The sequence below is a fragment of the Castanea sativa genome, chromosome 7 (genome assembly GCF_040712315.1).
Source record: "Castanea sativa cultivar Marrone di Chiusa Pesio chromosome 7, ASM4071231v1".
Classification (NCBI taxonomy): Eukaryota; Viridiplantae; Streptophyta; class Magnoliopsida; order Fagales; family Fagaceae; genus Castanea; species Castanea sativa.
The window spans coordinates 5,945,071-5,971,211 of NC_134019.1; the positions used below are offsets into that span (position 1 = coordinate 5,945,071).

Sequence of the window (26,141 nt, forward strand, 5' to 3'; positions counted from 1 at the left end):
ATAGACAAATACAATTAACTAGCCTTCATCCTTCTAAAATACAGCGGGGAAAGGAGAACATGTCATATGTAAATCATTGAGCTGATACACATTTGACCTCCTTAAGGACATTTTTTAATCTAGTTTGAGTACTTATCGAAAGAGAAAAATAGAAAGATGAATATGGTTTGAGTGTTTATTTAATTACTTTAATACGCAATATTGTTTTTCAGGGTTTGTTGGAAGGAGTTAGCCATTCTTTTACGAAGAACTTCCATTTTATTGACTCAGTAAAAGCATATCTTTCATATGCCTTGCTGCGTGCTTCTGTTTCACAATCCCCTGTCATATTTCAGGTTTACTCGCATCTAACTTCTTCTTTCCTTTGATTTTATCTGAATCTGCTATGAGAAATTTGTTTCTGATCATGGAATTCTTTCCTGGCAGTATGCAACAGGAATTTTCTCTGTGCTTCTATTGCGATTCAGGGAGAGTCTTAAAGTATGCATATTATCTTGACATATTATTACAGCAACGTCTTTCAATGGTGAAACTATTTGCTTTGTCATATTCGCTTTGTTTTTAATTTTTACCCAATTTTCTTTTCAGGGTGAAATTGGCGTCTTCTTTCCCTTGATAGTCCTAAGATCATTGGATGGCTTGGAATGTCCAGTTAACCAAAAACTAAGTGTTCTTCGGTACATTGTTCTTTCTGATTGATTGGATATTATGATACCATGAACATAAACATTTAGCTATATTAGTTTGCTTTCAGCTTATATTGGGTTGTCATGATGTTATTTTGGTTCTTATCCTTTGTAGTCTTACAATCAAGTGTTGTTTTGCAGGATGCTTGAAAAAGTATGTAAGGATCCTCAAATGCTTGTTGACATTTTTGTAAACTATGACTGTGATCTTGAGGCACCAAACTTATTTGAACGCATGGTATAATTTCACATATAATTCCTATTGTGATGTTTAGTAATGCATTTTGGTTCCACATAAGACGCATTGTTATTCATTTAACACCATGTTGTCTTCTGACATATCATATAGGTCACTACTCTATCTAAAATGTCTCAAGGAGCACAAAATGCAGATCCAAATTCAGTTGCTGTATCACAGACAACTTCCATTAAAGGGTCATCAATTCAGGTTGGTTTATCTATTGCTTGCTTCCTAGAAATTAGTTATCTAGTCATACTATTAAGTATTAACAGTGTTTCTGGTTGACCCCTTTTCCCTTGACCTTTCTAGTGCCTTGTGAATGTACTTAAGTCACTGGTTGATTGGGAGAAGTCACATAGAGAATCAGAAAAGCAGACCAAAGGCAGTCAGTCTCCAGAAGAAAAGGTTTCTGTTAAAGAAGGCCTTGAGATAAAAAGTAGGGAAGACATCACCAGTACCTTTGAGAAGGCAAAGGCCCACAAATCTACAATGGAAGCTGCTATCTCTGAGGTAATTGTTCATATTTAGATAAAAACTTAGCATGTGTGGTTGGAACTTGGAAGCTTTTTATGATGCAACTTTGGCCTATGTGGTTTGGCTCAAATAGCATTTCCTCCCTTTGTAAGGAAATAAATGGAGGTTGAGGTCAAGTCACTGGGTTCAATAGAACTAATCAATAAAAAAAGCAAAGCCATAACTTTTTAAATTTTTTTTACCTGTCCTTATTTGCTATGGGCTGCAGTCAGGGAATGACCTATAGTTTTAATAATCTTTCAGTTTAACAGGAAACCAGTAAAGGCTATAGAGTATCTGATATCAAATAAGTTGGTGGAGAATACGCCTGCTTCGGTTGCGCAATTTCTGAGAAACACTCACAGCTTGGACAAGGTGGATTCTTTAATCTAACACAAGGAATTTTCATGCTGTGGCAAGAGCTAGCATGAAAGTGCATCTCTTATGAACGGCATGATTGTTTGTATTTCATTTTCTTTTCAAGCCAAGCCCTTCTATTTCAACATTGATGTTGGATTTTGAATCCCTTTTTGATCTTTCAGGCTATGATTGGTGATTATTTGGGTCAGCATGAAGATTTTCCCCTTGCTGTGATGCATGCTTATGTAGATTCAATGAAGTTTTCAGGAATGAAGTTTGATGTTGCAATCCGTGAATTTCTTAAAGGATTCCGACTTCCAGGAGAAGCTCAAAAGATAGATCGCATCATGGAAAAGTTTGCAGAAAGGTAGTGGGTTTGTGTCCATGTTGTTTATGTGTATGTGCTTATTTGTATGTGTATGATGTATGCGCATGAAGGTGAAGGCATATGTCGGTTTGTGTGCATGTATGCAATCATTTCTGTGTTAAAATGTACTTCCTCATTCCTTTTCTGGATTTCCCAAATTGTGTTTCTACATCCTAAAAAGTGTGTACCATTTTATTGCTATCCTAGATTACCCTTACACTTCAAATTTAAAAAGATAAACTCACTAAATAGAAATAAAAAGCAAAGTGCAATTTGGAAAGGTGGTGACCTGATCTTGCATGTGAAAGCATTTAATGCTTTGTCCTTTAAAGAAGTTGGCCTTTTGAAGAATGACCAACAAATAGGTGTAGAGAGAATATTTGTCTATGCTGTTAATGTAATGGGATATTCTGTTATTTTAAACTATGCACAATAACTTCATGAGCATGATATGGATCTTAGCATTTATTTTTGTAAGTTTTCTTCAGAAGATTTTGTTATATTAAAATTGTTTTAATGTCAAATTGAAAAGAATTACAAGAAGTCTAAGTGGACACATGGTACATGAGTATGTCATGCATGTATAGTTTGACTTTGACCTCTTGTTGTATATACATCCTAATGTTGTTTGTACTGTTTCATAAGTTACAATATCCAATAGTCTCTGGTTCTTGTTGGTTATCATTAAAATGATGTTTGATACTTTTGATCTGAGCAAGAAGCTGCAGTTATTGTCTCTTTTGTAGGATTGGCATTGTAGATTGGAATTTCTGTCACCTATGAATTGTTGCATCTAGTTTGTAAAATGAAAAGAAAAACATAGAATTAAGTATCATCTAGGTATCTGCCTTTTACATATATCATTTGCCCTTTTTTATTGCTAACTAATGATCTAGTCTTGTGCGTGTTGTGTCTGGCAGATATTGTGCAGATAATCCGGATCTTTTCAAAAATGCAGATACTGCATATGTTCTTGCTTATGCGGTCATATTGCTGAATACTGATGCACATAACCCGATGGTGTGGCCTAAAATGTCAAAGTCAGATTTCATTCGTATGAATGCTGTGAATGATGCTGAAGAATGTGCCCCTACAGAACTCTTGGAAGAGATTTATGATTCCATTGTTAAAGAGGAGATAAAAATGAAAGATGACTCAGTTGGTATTGAAAAAAGCAGCAGACAGAAGCCAGAGGGGGAAGAGAGAGGCCGGCTTGTTGGTATTCTTAATCTGGCCCTCCCAAGAAGAAAGTCATTGACAGATACCAAGTCTGAGAGTGAAGCAATTATAAAGCAAACACAGGCTATTTTCCGGAGTCAAGGTGCAAAAAGAGGGGTCTTCTATACTCCACAGCAAATCGAACTTGTAAGGCCCATGGTTGAAGCTGTTGGATGGCCTTTGCTTGCTACTTTCTCTGTTACCATGGAGGAAGGAGAGAATAAGCCAAGGGTTGTTCTCTGTATGGAGGGATTTAAAGCTGGAATACACATTACTCATGTTCTTGGGATGGATACCATGCGCTATGCTTTTTTAACATCTTTGGTCAGGTAACATAATCTTTTCTTGCGCTCCCTCCCACTCTCTTATTGATTTATTTTGCTTGTTCAATCATAATAAATGTGTTTTTTCCCCTTTATGTTCTTATTGGTAATCTGTTAGGCAAGTGTGAAAACTTTTTTTAATGGAAGCACAATATGGAATTATTAATCTCGCGAGCAAAAATTCTTGAACGTGCTAATTGAGCCTTTTGGTTTGCATCTCAGATTTACTTTCTTGCATGCCCCAAAGGAAATGCGCAGTAAAAATATGGAAGCATTGAGGACATTGCTGTCTCTTTGTAACTCGGAGACTGACTCCCTTCAAGACACATGGAATGCAGTTTTGGAATGCGTTTCTCGACTTGAATTTATCACATCAACTCCTTCTATTGCTGCTACTGTCATGCTTGGATCAAATCAGATCTCGAGAGATTCTCTTCTTCAATCCCTGAGAGAATTGGCTGGGAAACCTGCTGAACAAGTATTTGTGAATAGTGTTAAACTGCCTAGTGATTCTATTGTGGAGTTCTTTACTGCTCTCTGTGGTGTATCAGCTGAAGAACTAAAACAAACTCCGGCTCGTGTTTTCAGCTTGCAAAAACTTGTTGAGATCAGCTACTACAACATGGCTCGTATACGCATGGTATATCTTCAATCTAATGAAAAACAAGCTAAATTTGCTTTTCCAGATCTCAAACTTTTCTTTTTCAAGACTCTACTGGACTGGGTTGTTGTGTTAGGCAGTCATTCTTTCTCTTCTCTATGATTTTTTTCAGTTCATGGGTTTATGGACCTTTGTACTTTACACTCTTGATTTGTATCTTTGTCCCTGATGTATACTCCCTCTATACCAGGTGACACATTTTTTCTTTTCATAATATAATTTTTTATTACTTATAAAAAAAAAAGTGCTTAACTGATTGAGAGAATTGTTGATGGTACTAAGATACAGTAATTAACCTACGCCCTTTAGTAGCTTTTTTGCTAAGCCATTGCTTTTCACATGTAATAAACCCACAAATGCACCAACTAGACAGGAATAGGGAACATAAAGAAGATTGAGAGCCATGGTGCTGGAGTGGAGAGAATGAGGGATGATGGCAGGCAAAGTGGGGATGAGGAGAGGAATGACATGACCGTGATAGGTCAGGCAAGGTACTGGGCACAAATACTTCGGACGGTTGGTTATTGGGGAAATGGAAACCCAACACTTGATCTGACATCGCCAGGTTTCTCACAACCCGCTACTGACAAAACTAGCTTTTGGAGCTGACCATTTTGGAATGTCAGATGGGTTTGGTTGAGGAGCCCGACTTTTAATTCCTAGAACAAATTTGAGGAGGTTTTTGAAATGCTGAAAATTGGGACTGTATCAAGATCAACCTTTCCATATATATATATGTGTGTGTGTGTGTGTGTGTGTATTTTCAATGCTCTTTTAAAATCTCTCAGTTTTCATATTTTCCCTCGTTGTAATATTGTTTTGGATATGCTTTAAATTGGCTAGTTGTGGTATTAAATTCTACTGTTGTGATTTAAGTTGTTCTTTTTGGAAAACCTTGGCTGGAAGAGAGTTTGTGCCCTGTAACGGCAGCTGGTTGGGATGCTGATTATTCTCAGGGATTTTGATTCCCTGTTTTCTCATTTATGTTGATTGGCTCTATATCTAGTATTTTAATCTTCTTCCTCCCCTCCCCTTCTTTTGCTTTTTAAATTCTGATATGCAAGTTTCTATTAATTGAATCTAGCTAAATTGCTTACATTTTGTGTAAGCTTTACTGCTTTAGTGTCCATAGGAAAGCTAGTTGTGCCTGATTTCTGTCACTTGTTAATGTATCTTTTCATGTGAATGCTCTAGCCAAGCATATCAACAAGTGTCTGCATATTTACAACTTTTCAACAGTCACATTGAAATGATATGCACATCTTTAATTTCATTCCATGAAGTGATAACAAGTTGCATACTACCGTGAATTATTGAATTACAACCTAAAAGTTTCTGCTGATTTCTCTTCCAGGTCTGGGCTAGAATATGGTCTGTTTTAGCAAATCACTTTATTTCAGCTGGAAGCCATCATGATGAGAAAATTGCAATGTATGCCATAGATTCTTTGAGGCAGCTTGGTATGAAGTATTTGGAACGTGCTGAACTTGCCAATTTCACTTTCCAGAATGACATTCTAAAACCATTTGTTGTTCTTATGCGAAATACTCGAAGTGAATCGATAAGAGGCTTAATTGTTGACTGCATTGTTCAAGTATGTCTTCTTGATTAGTTTCTGTAACTCTGTTATAAATTGAAAGCTTAACTGTCTATATTACACAGTATTGGGTATTATTTTTAAATATTAATTCTTGGTGTGTATTGCAGATGATAAAGTCTAAAGTTGGCAGCATAAAGTCTGGATGGCGAAGTGTTTTTATGATTTTCACAGCTGCTGCAGATGATGAATTGGAATCAATTGTTGAAAGTGCATTTGAAAATGTTGAGCAGGGTAAGAACCATTCTTCTTTTAGTAACACTGGGTTTTTTTTTTTTTTGATAATTCATTAGTTATAATGGGGGAGAGGGGATTCAATCCTTGGATGTTTCTGTTGGAAAGTAATACTGGGTATTTACTGAACTTCGTTATATCTAACACCAAGCATGCGCATTACAGTTATCTTGGAGCACTTTGATCAAGTAGTTGGTGACTGTTTTATGGATTGCGTCAACTGTCTTATAAGGTTTGCCAATAATAAAAGTTCGCACCGTATAAGTTTGAAGGCCATTGCACTCCTGCGTATATGCGAGGATCGCCTGGCAGAGGTTTGTTAGCTACCCTTCAGTTTCATTGAGCATATCACTTATGTTTCAATAGAGTACAAAATCCATGTACAAAATCCATCTTGGTTTTATACTTTTAAATTGTTGACAAGATGAGTTTGGTGGATTTGTTTAATGGTAAATCCATTGGAGGCAGATGAAACTGATATAATGTCTACCTGTGGCAGTGTCTGGGAAAAGAAATAAATTTCTTGAAACTGATATATACTTAATGATTCATACCTTTTTTTGGATAACAGCCACCAATGATTGGAGAATCAACTCCAATAACAAACAGCTGAACTTGGTGAAATTTAACCATTAACTTCTTTCTACTCAAAATAAATAAGTTAATTTATTTTTACTGAGTTAAACAAAAACAATTTTACTGAGTTGTGTTACATGACCTTGTCACTTTATCCTTGATTATCCATTTCAAAATAAGATGTTCTGTTTGAGTATTGGGGACATCTAGGATATGCTCATAGAAGAGAGATTCTCATTGCCAGAATCAAACTTTTTTGTTGAATGTAGAGTTGGAAGGTGTTTTCGGTGGTGTATTAAGACTTTATGCTGTTAGTATTTCACTTGTTCTGAAAATGTAGCTAAAGGAAAAGGGCTATTTTTTGAAATTTATTGAAACAAAGGGTAGAAGTAGTGAAAAGGATTTTTGTTGCCCACCCCAAGTAAATGGGACTAAAGTTGCATTTAATGTTACCTTTTTTTTTTTTGGTGAATGCATTTAGTGCTACCTAATTGATGTAAATACAGTGTTAAAGGCATTGGATGCTATATTTTTCATTTTTTTATAAACAAAATCATTATGACCTTTCTCACTTGATTTTCTATATTTACTTGCTATTTTCTTTCACAATAACCTTTTTTTTTACCGGAAAGGAGTACATCTAGAGAAGGTAAAGCATATATGTCAAAGAAAAGCATGCAAGAATTGTGTAACATGAAAGGTTGCCATGAGATTGTTCTATGTCCATTATATTACTTTTAACTGCATCAAATATTTGAACGCACAATATTTGGTAGATTAAAAAAATGTATACTTGTATGTATCTACTTTTTCCTAGTATACAGTAGCAGCATGTCAGAAATGAAAAATGCTTGATCAATAGGTATCTTCTGAATTCTGTTTCATATGCGAAGCTTTGTTTTGACATTTACACTTAGTTTGTTGTGAAGTAAAATATTTTCAAGAAAATATTTTCACATTTTATCATCTTTGTTTCGTAGGAAAATATTTTCACAATTGGTCAAATGTAAAATATTTTCAGTCGAAGAAAGAAGCAGGGAAAAAATTTGGAAAACATTTTATGCTTGAAATAAGTGTAAAACATTTTACACTTTCTCACTCTCGACACTCTCCCCCTCTCATTCTTGGTTCTTCTCTCCTCCAACCCAGCCCACTGTCTCACCCACTGATCCTTCTCTCCCACAACCCAGTGGTGCCACCCACCGACCGACACCACCCACCATCATCAGCGCTACCAACCTTCTTCCTTGCACAAACCCCTCTCCTCCCTCTTCTCTTCTCTCCTGCAAAGTCCATTGGAATCTGACTGATGAGTGGTGGGTCTTGGGTTTTTGGTGGCTGCTTTGATCTTGCCGCTGCGCTGGATTTGCTGTAGATTTTCTGATTAGGTTCTGTGTTCGTGGGTTTTCTTTTTGGATTTTTGATTTGGGTTTGTGGGTATTTTTGGCTTTCCAATCTGGATTTTTGGGTGGTTGGTGATGGTTTTGGTGGCTGTTTTTTGAATGGTTGGTGGTGGTTTTGGTGGCTGTTTTTTTCTTCCCGATCTGGAATTTTGGATGGTGGATGGTGGTTTGTGCAACTGTGCTTGCATTTGGTGGGTTTTGAGAACTAGGAAATTATATATATATATAAATATATATTTCATTTTACAGCGAAACAAACACCTGAAAAAATGATTTCCATGGCATTTTCAAGTACGCATTCAAACACTAGACAATGAAATGTTTTACTGAAAACGTTTTTCATGTAAAATATTTTACATCTGAAAATAAATTACTTCTAAACAAACGGAGCGTTAATATTTTGTCTAATTCCAATTAGGAATTCCTTGGGACCTTAGGATTAGGAAAAGACCCTCAAATTGCAAATTTTTATTAAAGTTACCTTTTAATAACTATGTGGATGTATCTCTGTGCATATTCTGTATATGCTAGAAATTTCACTAATTACTGTGGTGTTCCTGTCTCACTACAAAAGCATGTTGTTGTATTGGATATTAAGGTAGCCTGCAAGACTCATTTGGTCTTGTCGTTCTCTTCAACTAGTTTGGTAGAAGTTTTTTTATTTATCTCCTGCAGAGAGGTTTTCACTTGGCTTTTTGATCACAAGTTATTGTGTGTCTTGGTGTGTGTTAATTGTAGGGCCTCATACCTGGAGGTGCATTGAAACCAATTGATGCCAATGGTGATGCAACTTTTGATGTGACTGAGCATTATTGGTTCCCAATGCTTGCTGGATTATCTGATCTGACATCAGATCCAAGGCCAGAGGTCAGAAGCTGTGCACTGGAAGTTTTGTTTGATTTACTGAATGAGAGAGGTAGCAAGTTCTCATCATCATTTTGGGAAAGCATCTTCCATCGGGTCTTGTTTCCCATTTTTGATCATGTAAGGCATGCTGGAAGGGAAGGCATTTCTTCTGATGCTGAGTTGCTTCGTGAAACCAACATTCACTCCCTTCAATTGCTGTGCAACCTTTTCAACACTTTTTACAAGGTATTTAATGTTTGTTGTTTAAAATTTATCCCTTTTACTTCCAATTTGTCGAGAAATAAATTATTGATGCTATTGTTTAGTAAAGATGCATGCCAAAATTCATGTGTTGGTTGTCAAGAAAAAATGTTCTATTAGTCTTAACTCTTGATATTGTTTTGCTGCATATGTAACACATGATGTTGAAGAGACAAGAAAATATGTGTCATGTAGCATTATGTTTTAGAGCACCATTCATGCAAACATTTTAAAACCAAAATGATGTGATGAAGTCTGGCTACAGTTCATGTTTTGTTTGAAGCAAATGCTGAATATTGTTATGATGCACCACAAACACAACGTGTAATCTAGAGTGTTTGACAGAGATGCACTAATCTCATTTACACTATCAATGGATATGATGACAATCTTTATTGTTAATGCTAGCCTCACCTTCTATTTGAAGTTTTTCTTGTTGCTTGTTAAGACTTGTTTTCAGGCATATGAGGTATTACTTGGATTCCCATTTACATAAATAAATATATCAAAATGTTGGTGAGCTTATCAATTTTATTGATATCTTATTTGACACATCTGACCATGTTATCAAGTAAAGTTGTTTATGTGTTGGGCAGTTGGTATTTAAATTCTGCCATGTGATTGTCTGACTTTAATTTTTTCCAAAAAAAAAAAAAAAATTGACAGTAAATTTCTTTTACGTATTTTTGTGCAGGAGGTGTGTTTTATGCTTCCACCATTACTGAGCTTGCTGTTGGATTGCGCCAAACAGACAGATCAATCAGTGGTTTCTTTATCTCTGGGTGCACTTGTGCATCTTATAGAAGTTGGAGGACACCAATTTAGTGAGAGTGACTGGGATATGCTGTTAAAAAGCATAAGGTGCAAATCTCTTATTTCCAGAAAATTGTTTGCAATTATTCTTTAACTAATCATTCTTTTATTTTGACCACCAGAGATGCTTCATATACAACACAACCACTTGAGCTGCTCAATGATTTAGGTTTTGATAGTGCTTTTAATTATGACGAAGTGGATGGCCAGTTTGAAATCAGGGACAATGAAAAGGTATCTCCATTTCCATTTTCAAATACTGGTCCTGATGGCACTGCAGGGAACCCTAATTCAGCAGTCCTAATGGATCACAGTCGAGAATCAGGTTCACAGATTTATCTGGAAGGATCTGAAGGTTAGCTTTTAATTTTTTTGTTTATTGAAATACATGTTTATAGCATTGCTCATGAATGACATTCAGGTAAATAAGAATCTGGATTCCAACAGATTGAAACAAGAATCTAATAATCACTTCTTCCATTTCCTTCTTATATTATGAGTGAATGGTTAATTCTGCTACCTTTGAACTGGCCAACGTGAAACTTAAAAAATACTCCAGAATATACAAAATTTTAAAATGGCATGATTATTAATGAAAAAGGTCAAAATATAGTGGCCATCTTCCTAAACTTTTTTTTTTTCACTTTATATGCATTTTAAAATAAGAAGAGTTTTTTTAATTTTATATATATTTTTCAAAGATGAGCATAATTGAGGAAAGCTTCACACAGTTTGATGCAACTCAAAAACCTGAAAAGAATAGATGCTAATCTATTTTGGGACAATGCAAGTAAGGCTGCATTTGGCTCTATGTAATTCAAATTCCGAGTGTAAAATGGATGCAGGAGCAAATGAATTCTCGTAAGGAAAATGAAATCCGGGTGTTTGGTTCTGTAATGGAAAATAGTCCAGAAAACGATTTCTGGTGTTTGGTAACATTTTGAAAATGCTATTTGCCTACAAATTTTTCACATTTTCTCAACTTCCAAACAAATTTTATACCAGAAAATTTCAAAATATACACTAAAACAATCAAAAATCAAAATAAAAGCATTTATTATTCACAACATATACATGATATACTCGGTGAGAGGAGGAAGAAAGAGTGAGAGATTGAGGGAAAGAGAGATAGATCGGGAAAGGATGGAGGACGGCAGTGGCCAGATCGGATGGGTGTGGATTGGGCAAGGTGGGTGTGGGTTTGCTGAAATGGGGATTGGGGATTGGGTTATGTGGGTAGCTTGGATGTGGATCGGAGCTCATGGAGGAGGGTAGCTTGGATGATGGCAGTGGTGGATCGGAGACATGCAATGGTGGAGCATGGCGGTGAGGTTGAGTGGGAAGAAAAGATGGAGAAAACTGACCATTGAGTGAAGGAAATGGATGGCTTGGGTGGTCGAAGCTGAGCTTCGTCGCGTCGGTGCGTGAGGTGGTGCCGGAGCAGTGCTATTGCCGAGATGGATGAGTGGTCACAGCTGAGTTTTGGAGTGAGTGTGTGCTGAGAGTGAGGCGTGTGAGGAGTGAGAGCAATGTAAAATGGTTTGAAGGTAAAATAATTGTGTAAACGATTTTACAGGTGAAGGGGGTCTTTTTACAGTCAATGCGTAAAATAATTTCCATTTGACCGTATTTTCCGTAGGTACCAAACACACATAAGGGTGTAAAATAATTTCGTAAAAGTGTTTTCACCCAAAACAAACGCAGCTTAAATGTAAAAATAATGACAAAGAAAGTAATTAATGGAAAGCCAATGAGATCTATCTCAAATGGCTTCTCCTCCCCTTGTAATAGCAAGGTGGAGGGTGGGGTTGTGGATTAAAACCCACCGGGTGGGTGAATACAAATTAAAAAACAAAAAGTGTTTAATGGAAACTCAGTATAATTGAATGTTTATTCTTGAAGGGATTCCATCACCATCAGGAAGAGCTGACAAACCTGCTGATGCTGGAGGCCTCCAACGGAATCAAACAATAGGCCAAAGGATTATGGGAAATATGATGGACAATCTCTTTATGAGGAATCTTACTTCTAAATCTAAAAGCCGTGTGTCCGATGATTATGTGCCATCTTCTCCAGTCCAGGTATCTTGCTTGAAAATAATCATGTAGTAGTTTCTATGTGATATCTACTTTAGACTTACAATGTTCATTGCTATTTTTGTCACTTCTAATTCTAATGTTGTGATCATCATATGTCAATTGAATTACAAAATTTCCATGTTTTCTTTGGGACCAATTTTAGAATTAAGGAATTGTCTGCTGTACAGTTGCTGCCAGCCCACAACCCCTAAAAAAGAAAAAAGAAAAAGAGAAAAAGAAGTAAGAGAGAGACTCTTTTGTGAGACAGGAAAACTCCTTCTAAACATAATTTTACTTAAAGCATGGCTGCTTTTGGATCTGCTGGGATTCCCAGTTTTTGTTTAAAAGTTTCCTTGGAGTTAAGGTGTGTTTTTGGTGGAACTTCATGTCAGGCTGGAAGCAGATTTGTGTTTGTTAGGAAATTTATTTGTCTTAGGCACATATGAATGGGTATCCATGAATTTTGTGTTATAAGCTTTGGGGTAAAAGGATGAGGCTGTTCTGTTGTTGTATTTTGTTTTTATGAAGCCTAAATCATTTTTATATGCATATTAATGGCCAAGGCTCTTAAACTCTCTTATAAGCATGGTACAACATACATTTCGCAAAGAGTGCATGTTTTCAGTTGCTTTGTGCATGGAAATTTCATTCTGCTTCTTGACTAATGACAAAAAATATTTGTTTTAAAGATATTACAAAGCCTAATAATTCTTTCATTACTTGCCAATTTAGAAATAACCACCGCCTCATATTTAATTCCTGGTTGCTTACGTTCTATAAGTTATGATTTGTCTATTCAAATATCCTTTAATTTGATGCATATGGTGCTTGTAGTTTGCTGGGCACTTGTATTGTGAATGTATGATTGGTTATGTAATTTTGATGGCTACATGTAGACATATGGAATAACAGTATACTTTTCCTCTTCTTTTTTGAAAAAGAAAAGAAGATTGAAGCACGAGAGTGGGAAATAGAAAATTTAACTTCTGAGAAAGATGGGGAAGCTAACTTCTTAAAGCTAAGTTGTTTATAACTTTAAAGGAGCAGAGAGCATAAAATTTTATAAGGACACCATATCAAAAACAATCTTAGTAATACAAGCTTAACCTTATTCTGTGGAGGTTGAACCTTGTAGATGGACTTGCTATCAGAAGCAATCTCAACAATGCAAGTACACTGTTAATTATACAATTTGCATTCATATAGCAGCTATTCTTCGTTTTAAAGCATTTTCAGGTGATACTGACTTTTCTATGGTGTTCTTGTGGCATTTCCATATCCTTCTTTAAAGGTTGTCCACCTAAACGGATAACAGAGGGAAATGTCAATGCATAATATCTTTCCCCTTTTTTTGAGTGATATATCTAAAGTCACATACCTTTTTTCTTTTCTTGATCCAATGCTACTCTAGCTTCCTGATGCTGTGGAGCCTGATGACAAAGATGAGGTAGAAAGTACACTATTGGGAACTGTTAGGGGCAAATGCATCACTCAATTACTGCTGCTGGGTGCCATCGATAGTATCCAGGTTTGTTTGTGATTATTGTATATTTTCATATTGCCATACACACTACCTTAAATACATGATTGTTTTCTCTTAATTGGAAAGATATACTAGTTCTCTAAATACCTTTATTGGGCCTATTGCCATTTCCTTAGGCATCGCCATTTAAAGCCCGAAGGAGGAAAAAGGAAAAAGATCATATTTCTCTAGGAACTTCAATAGATGGTCAAATGACTCTCCACTAGACTTGCACATATAACAACAATTTACAAATATTGTATTACTTTTGATTTGACTATCCACAGTTAAGTTATTACCAAAAGCAGCTGTTTGAACAATGATGAGCAGCTCTTCTAGGGACTTTTCTATGCCAATGAGCTTTCTTCAAGGGTGAAATCTCATTAGACCCTTTCAATGCCTCTTAAAATAAGACAAACACTGAACTTTTCACTTCAATTAATTTTCCATATCAATCTATCCTTGCCATCTCTTGTAGGGAAGTTAGAATATAGTACACTCAAGAGAAAGTCTTTGGAGCTTGATTTCCAATCATGTAAAGTATGACTGAGCTTAAGATTCCATGGATACCTTTTGCCTCTAGTAGAGTCCAAGTAAGAACTAATCGATGGATCCTTATCATCACCACAATTAGAAAAAGATCTGAATGTATATATTAAAGCAACACTCTCAATGACAATTGCTAATGAGCTCTAGCTCAAATGTCACTTCCTCCTTCCTAAGGATGGAAATATGGAAAGATGGATAAGGACAGAGAAGATACTAATTTTCCAACCTATGTGTTTGGTAGGAAGGATAGAAAGATAGATAAGATAAGGACAGCTTCTTCTTCTTATTCTCTCTTTTCCCTTTTGGATATCTGCTTGGTACCTATTACCATATTGCTATGTCCTCATATTCTTAGCTCATCCATGAAAAAAAGAAGTATGATATAATATATTTGTGGTAATTGTTTAGTTGCTTTAGTGGTTGATGTTGAACATAGCAAACTAGTTCTTATAGACTTGTAGTCATTAAGTGATTAAATTATTACCTAATATTACTAATTAGTCATAGGACATTATGGATATTGGAGATTTAAGAATGGATATTACATGGAATTACTCATATCGAGCTAACCCAAAAAAATAAAATGGAATGACTTGCAATTTTTGTGTTAAAATTGCTAAAGTAGGGCTTATCTAAATGTTATATGAATTATATAAAAAAAATTTATTTCAATTTATATGATGATTTGATTGTTGCATTTCTCATTAATAATTATTTTTAAAAGTGTGAGCTTCACTTCAATCAGGCCCGCGCTTGTGCTTTGCACCTAGGCTTTAAGAGGCCTTTGCGCTTAAGTGCGCTTCTTGCATTTACCAACACTGATGCAGAACAAAAATGATTCCAAAACCAATGCTGTGCAAAATTTTCTGGAAAAACAAAACAGAAAGATAAGATAAACATAGGAATCAACACCTAGGCTTGCTTGAAATCAACACCAAGCAAGAGAGAACAAAACCTAGGAATTAGCACCTAGGGTTAGCTGGAATTAGCACCACGTCATTGAAAAATTTTCCAATTGAGATTTTACTCATCATAAATTTGTCTCCTTAGGAGTACAATAAAAATATAATTGACTTCCAAAATTAAACAAACCTAAATTAAAATAAAATTTCCTTTGCACTCCCCGCATCATGGTTTCCCCCCCCCCCCCCCCCCCCAATGTCGACCTCCACAATCTAACACCAAGGATAATGATCTGAAACCATTCCAGAAAGTTGATGTTGCACTGTATCATTGCATAATTCTTCTCATTTTGCTGAAAGCAGAAATCTAGCATGACAGATAATGGATCTTGAATATTTGACCAAAGTGTAATTACCTCCTACTAAGGACAAATCAATTAAATTCTCCTTTGAAATAAATCTGAAAATTCAGATGTGACTAATAAATATCTCACATGGTGAGCTCTTCCTTATCTCTGGCCTGCACACGAAAAGGAGATATGGAGGTGGAGTGATTTCTAGATTAAGTTTAAACCACATCTTTATCTTGCAAAAATGAGATTTGTGCACTAGGTTATACCCTTTTTTTTCTTATCCTGCACGAATTTTGGGGGACTATGGGGATGTTAGAAATAAATAGTCTCCCTAAGAGAGAGAGAGAGAGAGAGAGAGAGAGAGAGACAGATTTTCTTATGCATCATCTAGTTGTGTGGGAGGTGTCTGAAAACTCTTTCCACGACAATTTGCAGAAGAAATACTGGAGCAAGTTGAAAGCACCACAAAAGATTGCTGTAATGGACATTTTGTTATCTTTGTTGGAGTTTGCTGCTTCTTATAATTCATACGCCAACCTCAGATTGCGCATGCACCAAAATACTGATGAAAGGTACGCAAAAAAATTGTACTCGCATTCATTTTCTTCTCCTTCTCCATTGCCTAAAGTTTTCTTGTTCTGGAACTGGAAGAGGCTTGTATCACTATTATCTCATTTTTGGACAGGCCACCTTTGAATCTTCTGCGCCAGGAATTAGCAGCAATTTGCATATATCTGGACATCTTACTGAAGACAACTTCAGGATACAGTGCCAACAAAGAGAGAGATCTCAATAGTTCTCAGGATGTTGATACTACTCCAGGCAACAATTCTACACCAGAAGAGAAACTTGAAAGAACAGCTGAGGAGAAATTGGTATCTTTATGTGAACAGGTACTTAAGGAGGCATCTGATCTGCAGACCAGTGTTGGGGAAACTACTAATATGGATATTCATCGAGTGTTGGAGTTACGTTCTCCAATTATTGTTAAGGTATATAATTTGTTATTTATATAAAAACTGAAAGGCCTGTTGGGAGTGATTCAATTTTCTCTGATATTACAGTGCACATTGCTTTGCAGATGCTGATTTAGGGAAGTATTCTTTATATATTAATATACAATTTTGTTGCAAGTATGCAAACCACATTCCTGATTTATAAAGCTTTTTTGCCTCTCTGGTCCTCTTATAATAAGATATGCGACGTCTTTATGTTCACTTTAAGGGAGCACAACTCTGTGTTCTATTCTTTGCATATGCAACATTCTAAAATCAGAACCAGGTCAGCCGGTTGGACCATCCATGACATCATTCTAGTCTGCTTAGAGCCATTAGACCATTTTACTGCAAAAAGTTGGTTGGCCCATGTTGTCTGCCAGCCAACTTAATGCAATTCAACAGTCTAGTTTATTGACTTGGCAATGAAATTGCAAATTTAGCTGGCCTTGAACTCCTGATCTAATAAAAAGTGCCTCCAACCACTACACTACTTCCGTCTTTAGCGTTGTAGATAGCTCTAGTTGAAAATTTTCTCAAAGCAGCATATGCTATAGGTGCGTTGTTTTCCTCTTAAAAATCAATTGATGCACTAGTGGAGATTCAGACTTCTGATTTTCAAGTCATAAGGATGGGCCCTAACCACTAGATTATTGATACACTTATTATTCAAATATGCATGCATGACTGCATGAGTAATCAGTTATATGACTTACCAAAAAAAAATGAGTAATCAGTTATATGATATTTTTCTTATGTCTTCTAGATTTAGGCAAGAAATACTATTTACACCCTCTAGTTTGCTTCTAAATCAGTCCCTTGATTATCAAATTAGCAATTTATACCCTTGACTGTTACAACAATATACAATGTGTCCCATCTGTATACATCCACTAGAATCTTTCCATTAACCTCCCCCAAAATGGCGTTTTAGAAAAAAAAAAAAAAATTTGATAGGTAATATAAGTTTTGTTGATTAAAAAAAATACAATGTGTTTACGATAGTAAACTCACTGCACTTGAAGTGAATACAAATAAATCAAAGGGAAGAGCTAGAAAAAATAAATTACATTGTTTTAATCCAGGTTAACATAAAAAATGTGATGGACCACAACGGAAAGGGCACACGGGTACAATTGAAATAGTCGAGGGTGTAAATTGCAATTTTTGAAAGTTGAGGGACCAATTTAGAAGCTACCTCAACTTAGAGGGTGCATATAGCCTTAGATTTATTAATGATTAAAATTTTTTAACTTCATGCTGATCTCAGCAGTTAACCTGGTTTGATTCAGCAGTCCATTTGGTGATCCAGTTGCATTTCTGGGCCACTAGATGGTCCAGGATTCAAATATTCTGCGCATCCATATTTTATGAGAAACATGTGTTACTCAATTTCTATGGCATCTCATCACAAGTCTTTTGCTTGCCAAAATGCTACTTTGTTCCATTCTTTTCTTTTATTACCTGCCTGCTTTGATAGTTAGGGAACTCCTCTTTCTCTATCTGGGATTGATCAAATAATAATAAAAATTCTTTTATTTTCTCTAACCAGTGGTCTTTCTCCATTATAATTTGACTGGATTGGTGGATTCACCCAACTGTGCATAATTTTTTACAGGCTTTGTTTTCTCATTTGATCATAATTAATGCAGCCATACCTTCATAATACTTTACTTCTTGCATGAACAGACAGGACTGTTTACTTGATTCTTTTCTGTAATCACTTTTATAATTTGCTGTAATAACTAAGATATTTTTGTCTTCTACTCGGTCTTTCAGGTGCTTAAAAGCATGTGCTTTATGAACAATCAGATATTCAAAAGAAACCTGCGAGACTTCTATCCTTTACTTACAAAACTTGTATGCTGCGAGCAGGTAATCTTCCACGGATCTTTTTTTTTTTGGGGTGAAACCTCTTCTTTTATAAAAACAGCTAGTGATTTAATGCTAATTTCCCAGCCATTGCAATAGTTCTTCACCAGACCCTAAATTTTTTGAAGTCTAGGTTTGTCCTTGATCCCCATGTTTGAGTGTCATACTAGTTTCTAAAATGAATATGCTTTCCCCCCCTCTCACAACAAGTTAGAGAGGGGGAATTTTAAAACCAACTTCTCTCCATGGGGCAGACTGGAGGCTCCTTGTAACGCAATGCTATAGCATTAAGATTTGAGTTTTCGTTTCCCAGAATTATATCTACTGTAGTCTACATAAACCCCTATGGTTTGGCCTAGTGCTTCCTAGGGTCTCATGAGATCCTTGAGGACTTGGGTTCAAAATCTCTCACTTGGGACCACCTCCAAGGGATTTCGCCCTACAATTACCTGGTGTGTGGGGAGTGAGGGGACTACACACCCAGGGGAATGGTTTACTCAGAGAGCTATGGACACCCTCATTAGCTACAAAAAAAAGGTCTATATAATAAATTATTTTATCTATTTCTAGATTATAGAAATGAAATTATGCCATCATGCCATATTATTTCTAACTTCTCTGTTTTGGATCTCTGTTGGCCATAAGAGCTAGATCCTTATATTGATGAAACCTGGAATACTATAATAGGATTGTGCAACTCAGTCTTGGTTTTTAATGTAGATGGTTGGTATCACTGCAGCAGCATCTTGCAACCTATGTTCAAAGTTGATTTCTTAGCCTTTATTAAAGCAAGCCATTTTATTATGCTAGGGAAGTAAGTAAACTTTTTTCTTAACAAAGGGGTATTTTCACATCTCAACAGATTTAGGAAATTGGAGAATTGGTTGTGCTTGTAATGGTTATATGATTTAGGAGGATTTGTGATTCCGGGGTTTGAAAACCTTTTTAAGAAAGGACTTCATAGAGAAGAGAAAAGATTTGATTTAGGATTGAAAAGAGGTAAGAAGGAATGAAAATTGAATTTCTCCACAATTTGTGAACAATGCTATTGAACATTATCTGAACAATAGCAAGAGAAAGGGAGGAAAGGGAATAATATGGTCAACGTGTTTTAATATTCAAAATACTCTATTTTATTGTTCATCTATCTATTCTTCCAAGTACATTAAGCATATAAGAATTTTCTTTTGTACTAGTATTAGGACTTTTAATTTGTTCTGTAAACTAAAAACTCAATAAAAGACTAACTCGTGCTCAAAGAAAATAAAACTAAGATACATGGAATCTCATAAAAAATTTTGAATTACCAAAATAATGTTAATTTGCAGGGATTGCAAAAATTACAATTTGCCCCTTGAGTACAAAATTGACAATTATTTTTTAAATAAAAACCCAAATTAAAATCCCTTTCAAACTTAGGACACAAGTAACTTGAATGAGACCTTTAAAGCCGCTCTTGAGTCTTGACTTTTATTTTAATTGAACATCACGCATGGACGAATGGAACCCATAAACTAAATCTTGAGTAGATGCCAAGAGCCATGTAGCTCAACTAGCACCAACTGTTTCCAACGAAGATGTCAAAAGTTCAATTCCTCCCTCAATTTTCAAATATTAAAAAAAAAAATCTTGAATAGATGAATTGCCTGTTTGGTTGCATCATTCTCCCCTAAGAACCTTTGAATTTGAAACCTACTCCAACTCTTCAATCATCTTTGGAAGAATTAAGGATAACAAATTTATCTTTCCGACCATATCTTTAAATTTTTTTGGAATGATAAAATCAATGCTTGGAAGGCTTTTTATCTTAAAAATCCAGTCTTGAATTGATCCATAGCAGAACATCAATATCTTCCTTGGCCTTTACCTTACGCTATCAGACTTGTGTTCACCTTGCTCCTTTGTGGTCTCCATTATCCTTACAATGCATTCTTTTGGCTTTTGTTGAAATTGGACATTTGGTAAATTTTAACGCTAGATTTCTCTCTTTAACAAGGCTTGATGCATTGAACTAGCACCCATTTAAGGTTGTTGTGGCAGCAAACTGGCAGGGTTGCATCCATCAGATTTTGAAGGGGTAACGGATGCAATGTCTGCCAACAAGGGTGATGATAAACTTGGGTCTAACTTTGGGTATCTAAGTTCTTGATGAGCTGCCGTTCTGGCAAGATATTTTGCCCGTTGCTCCCAGTGTATCCGAAGTTCCACACACAGTAGACTAATGTTCTAGCTTTACTTCTATTGAACGCACGCTCTCTTTCAATTGTTGAAAGGTTCTTGGTTTCATCAAAATTTTGAGAAATTTTCTGAAAATTTGAATCTAGTTGTTTGTTGGTGGCTACCATCTTGAATGATAAATTTTGTCAAGTGATTGGAGGAGAAGATTTAAGTGAAGAACTTGTAGTCGTATTTTGGCCTAATATCAAAGTGACTGTAGGACAAGTTGGAGAATGTCCAGTTTGTCTATGAGTGCTGTGGTGGGTTATGGTTTTGAAGGATTTGTGTATCTAGAGTTTAGAACTTCTTTTTAAGAAACGTTTTGTAGGAAAGAGAAAATATTTGATTTAGGATTGAACAAAGGTGAAGAAAGGGAAATTAAAATTGTCCACAATCTGTGAACAGTACAAATGAACAGTAGAACAAGAAAGAGAAAAAGAAAAGAGGGGAGAAGTGGAGGAAAAAGAACAATAAGGCCAATGAACTCAATCTATTATTGGTGTATATTGAATATAAATATATATGAAGATTTTTTCCTGTACTTCTTGTATTAGAACTTGTACTTTGACTACTAAACAAAAAGCCTAATAAAAGACTAATTTGGACTTTTCTTTGTTTGTTTAATTAGTATATCTAATGTCATAGTTTTCCTCGTTTTTTGGTGTTTGGTAGCTTTATCTCATCACAAAATGTTTTCTAGCTTATTTCCAAGTTGTTACAAAATATAGAAAAATGAGACAGTTTTCTAGAAAATATTTTTAAAAATGGCTTATTTTTCCAAAAAAAAAAAAAATTATCGATGAAACAAACAGAATGTTATAGAAAATTAAACCTAAGATGCTTAAGATATTCTAAATAATTATCGACTCAACTAAACTACCAAAACATCTTTAATCCACAGGATTGCAGAACTTTTTTTGGGTTTCCCCCATTATGCTGCAATCATTCTTGTATGGATAAATTGAAGAAAGTATTATCACCATCTCTATTACCATATTTAATTGAATTCTGTATTCCATGAAGTTCAGAATCAATAATGCCCTTACTGCTACTAAATGAACTTGCTACTCACCAGGTGTCAATTTCTAATTAGTGAATCTGTTGTATTTCGGATAGACTGATGATCTCTATTATTTTGCATTTCAGATGGATGTTCGAGGAGCTCTTGGTGATCTTTTCAAGGCGCAATTAAAAGCTCTCTTGCCATAGTTTTCTCTATTAGCTATTTTATCAAGTTTCTTCTCTGAATTCATTGGCTCATGGTACATCCCAAAGCAGATAATCTCATTGTTCAGCTGATTTTTTTTTTTTCGTATGCGGAAAATATGATGTGTAAGAAATTTGTTGTACTGTTTTTGTGGGAGAGTAAGGGAAAAGAAACGATATTTGACCTCTCAATGGCGGCTTTAGTATTAGCATGTGGTTGTCTTTATCTTTAATATAGTTTTAACAAAGTTGTATTTTGTTGCTGATCTTTAATTCATTTTTTTTTTTATAAATAATTAATAGGAAAAATGATTGACTTAGAAGTTGTTTCTGGATTTGTTCCCTGGGTGTTAATTTGGAAGTAATGCAAAGCATTTGTGGAAGTTTTGTGCGAGCTACGGCATTTCTATTTCTTCTTGAAGTAATTTTTTTTTTATTTGGCCAGAAAGTTACACGTTTTCATAATTTCAGTTAAGAAATACCATGACTCAGTAAATTAAAGAAAATATAGGAGCCCGACTATTAACTTGGACAGTTTTGCTTCGGACAGAAAATTTCGCATTTCACTCCTTTAGCATTAAAGTACTCTAGTCTTGATTTGGTCCATCACAACATATTAAGACAGGATGGGATGTGAAAAAATCAGTGAAAATTTTGATGTCAAAACACTTCTCCTAATTTGGATCATAAAAATGAGTATGGATAAGATTTTTGTACGAAACCACAGAGGCATGAGATTCTTTTTAATTTATGCATGAGAATTAGTGGAGATCAGATACACAGTCAGTTATAGGTAAAAGCTAAAAACATCCCAAATAGATGGAGGAGTTACATAATAATCAAAAACCTCCTGTTGCAAGCTACCAATTTTTGCCAAAGGAATCAGCAGCTTTGTTGGCCTCCCCGAAGCAGTGCGCTAGAGACGGACCTGATGGAAAGCTTGAAGCATGACCCTGCATTCAGCCACCAAAGTCTGGGTCAGTCTATTAGTGGAAGAAAAAGAAGTTATGAGTTTAACAACTTCAGAGGAGTCCACATTGGTAATGCCATTTTTGCCAATCGGCTTCATCATCATCAGGCGTCCTACCTGATCCTCATCAAGTCTTCATCTCAACTTTCCGTAAGTCTACTCACTCCTTTGTTGATTAATATGGTGGTTCCAATGGATTTTAAAGACGTGATGTAAATTCTCCTAAACTCCATTATTAAGAGTGTAAGAGATTGAGACATTTTTTTGTCATGCATATGAGTCTATTCGGTGATGCTTGCTTTTGGGTACATACATTAATTAAATTTGTTTTATCTTTCTTTTGTCATGCATATTACTATTTACTCAATAGCTTCTAACTGCTGCAAGTCCGAGAGTTGGTGCTGTATAGGATGAGTATGAATTATTGATTTTGAGATATTATAGATGAATTTTTTGAGAAAACTCTCCCAATTAATAAAATACATAAAATGATTGTGTTAAATTTAGTTAACTAAATATATATTTTTCTAGTAGTATGGCAACCTGAATTAACCATTTGTCATTTTTTTATATTAAAATATAAAGATGAAAAACTATTTAAAGCCTTAATAAAATAAATTAAATAGGTTTTTGTGGGGTCATGGATTTTGAGATTTGGCCGAGAGCATGTGGTTTTGGCCGAGAGCATGTGGTTTTGGCTGAGAAGCATGGGTGCTCCGAGTCCAAGGAGTATTATCTCCTCGGATAAAGCCAAACGCAAATCTGGTATAGATCCTAATGATCAAGAATGACCTTCTAAGAAGTTCTAATGATAGCAACGAGTATCATGAACGTACAAGAGGGATAAGGACTCAAAAATATCTAAAGGAAAACTGCTACCACCGCATTAATGAGAAAGTGACCTCTGAACAGTATTATGGCAGCCTTACAGCCACCCTAGAAGACTTTTTAAGGGGGCTGATGGGACAACCATCAACTGTCCACATGTGGTCCACGTGTAGGGTAAGGATGAAGGGAGATATGTAATGTAAATAAGGGTAGAGATCCCAAAGAAGGGGGATGAGAAAGCACTATAGCAATCTCAACAACTCCTGTAACCATTGTCATCCAATATATGCTAGAACAGAGCTCCTCGGACAGTGCCGAGAACCAACTTTCTCGCCAAATCAGGTTCAATTCTTGTTGACTCATCATCCAAAACTATATTAACTGTTATCCAAGTACTAAAGCCTAGCTCTTTGACTCACTCTCTACAAATTTATTGTACTGGGTTCACTAGGCCAAGATCCCTTACATTTTGGACTTGGTTTGAAAATTGTGTTCCTACAGTTTCCATCAATCCAAAAATTTTTTTTAAATAGATTTGACTTTAAAATTTTTTTAATTAAGCATTAAATTCTTTGATCCTTTCCATTAAAAAAAGATATATTATTCCCTTATTAAAAATTGATTCTTTCATTATAAAAAATAATAAAATAAGATCATAAGGCAAGCCCATAGGTAGCTACTTAGGCTCAATTTGGTAGCCCAGTTCGCTAAAGACAAAATGGGAATGTCTATGGGTGGGGTCGTGGGCTGGGGTTTTCTTTTTCAGCCTAACCCGACCAAGCCCGTTAAATAGGTAATAGCCCTATATGCCCAACCCATTGTACCCATGGGCCAAGTAAAAATGGGCTAGGCCATACTGACACAACCCATTGACGACCCTTAGTCAAATTAAAATAGAAAATTCTCATTTGTTGGCTACAAAGAAAATCAAGGGTTTTGACCTTACTACCTCATTTAAAAATTATATATGCTAATCAAATGTTAAACTTTTATCCAGAATAATGGAGTTCAAATGAGTCTCCATTTGCAAGTTTCTTGGTAGCTCATTAGCATAGCCTACCCTTCTTTATAAGAAGATCCAAGATTGAAATCCTCTTTCCCCCATTATTCATAGAATTATTATTATTTTTAAATGTCTTCCTTTTTTCTAATAATAAATAAGCTCTCCAATATTTCTTTTCATCTTATTCTTCCGCCATCTTCTTTTTTTTTTTTTTTTAATGTTGTTAAAATTAAAATCCTATAAACTATCAGTGAGAAAGTCATGTGGATCACATTAGAAATCGTAACATTCTACTTTCCATAAATAATAAGATGAAAAATCATCAATATTAATAATTCATGTTAAAGAATTAATAAACAAATATATTGTAAAAGAAAAAAAAAATAGTTAATTAAAACCAATATATTCAAAAGAAAAATGAAGCTATATCTATATTAAAACATTCCTTGAAAGCAAAAGAAAATATATTTATATAAAATCCAGTGGCCACAAACTAATATTATCAATACAATTTTACTTTGTGAAAAATCAATACATTAATGATATGAATAATGTTTTTCATAATTGTCTACCTAACCTGTTGTTATTTATGCATAAATCAAAATCATACGTTTTAGTAGGATCGTGTGAATGTGATGTTGTCTTAGTTGTAACTTGACACCCATAAGTTGTGATATTTTGTCCATAATATGATTGTTGTTCTTTTAACTACCCAATTTCATTCTCTTTCCCATCTTCTACCTTAGGCCATTGAAACGCAAGACAGCGGGAGAAATTTCACATTTGGAATGAGCGGTTTTGGGAAAAAAGAAAAAGGTAATAAATTATATAATATGTTTATTATGAGAAAGTTTGGGGGAAGTGGGATTTTGGGTTTTCTTATGGTTTGTTTAGATGCTATGTACTTGGCCTAAGTTTGGAAAGTGAGAAAGTTTGGGGGAAAGTGGGATTTTGGGTTTCTTTATGGTCTATTTGGATGCTATGGATTTGGATTTGTTAATGTTTAATTAAGGATAGGGATTTATGGCCTTAATGATGATAGACAGCAGGTTGCTTTATGGGAGGAGCTGGCATGCATGCGTGCTCGGTGGACCATGGCATGGTGCTAAATAGGTGATTTTAACTCATTAGATATCCGAGTGAGGGACTTGGTTGTGATTCTTTCAACCCAGCTATGTTTGCTTTTTCTGATTTTATCGAGAATAATTATCTTGTCGATTTATCGTTAGAGGGGCTTCCTTTACCTGGTTTAAGGAATCTGTGACACCTTCTATGTCTAGAATTGACAGGGCTTTGGTATTTTTGCATTGGGAAGATCATTTTTGGAATGTATCTCAAAGGGTGCTTCCTCCGCTTATTTTCGATCACTGTCCACTCGTGTTGGAAGCATATGATTTTTGTAAGGGCCGGTGTGTCTTTAAATTTGAGAACATGTGGTTGAAAGCTGAGGGTTTTGTTGAGAGAGTTCAACAATGGAGGAATGAGTACTGCTTTCTGGGTTCTTGTAGTTTTATTTTAGCTCATAAACTAATGGCTCTTAAGTTGAT

General features: G+C 35.3%; 1 protein-coding gene across 1 annotated transcript in view; it reads left to right on the forward strand.

Moving 5' to 3' along the window:
* The window catches only part of LOC142643255 (brefeldin A-inhibited guanine nucleotide-exchange protein 5), a 33,507-nt gene extending 11,320 nt beyond the window's left edge, over positions 1–22,187 (forward strand). The window contains exons 12-33 of the mRNA XM_075817799.1: positions 213–335; positions 427–480; positions 589–677; positions 828–924; positions 1,036–1,134; positions 1,237–1,437; positions 1,705–1,815; positions 1,983–2,167; positions 3,088–3,714; positions 3,931–4,348; positions 5,724–5,963; positions 6,077–6,200; positions 6,366–6,514; positions 8,918–9,271; positions 9,981–10,147; positions 10,222–10,454; positions 12,002–12,180; positions 13,589–13,705; positions 15,939–16,075; positions 16,189–16,495; positions 18,278–18,373; positions 21,734–22,187. Of these exons, the coding sequence (XP_075673914.1) occupies positions 213–335; positions 427–480; positions 589–677; positions 828–924; positions 1,036–1,134; positions 1,237–1,437; positions 1,705–1,815; positions 1,983–2,167; positions 3,088–3,714; positions 3,931–4,348; positions 5,724–5,963; positions 6,077–6,200; positions 6,366–6,514; positions 8,918–9,271; positions 9,981–10,147; positions 10,222–10,454; positions 12,002–12,180; positions 13,589–13,705; positions 15,939–16,075; positions 16,189–16,495; positions 18,278–18,373; positions 21,734–21,796 (4,170 nt within the window). The 3' untranslated portion in view covers positions 21,797–22,187. The remainder of the gene's footprint in view (positions 1–212; positions 336–426; positions 481–588; positions 678–827; positions 925–1,035; positions 1,135–1,236; positions 1,438–1,704; positions 1,816–1,982; positions 2,168–3,087; positions 3,715–3,930; positions 4,349–5,723; positions 5,964–6,076; positions 6,201–6,365; positions 6,515–8,917; positions 9,272–9,980; positions 10,148–10,221; positions 10,455–12,001; positions 12,181–13,588; positions 13,706–15,938; positions 16,076–16,188; positions 16,496–18,277; positions 18,374–21,733) is intronic.
* The last annotated feature ends 3,954 nt before the right edge of the window (positions 22,188–26,141 follow it).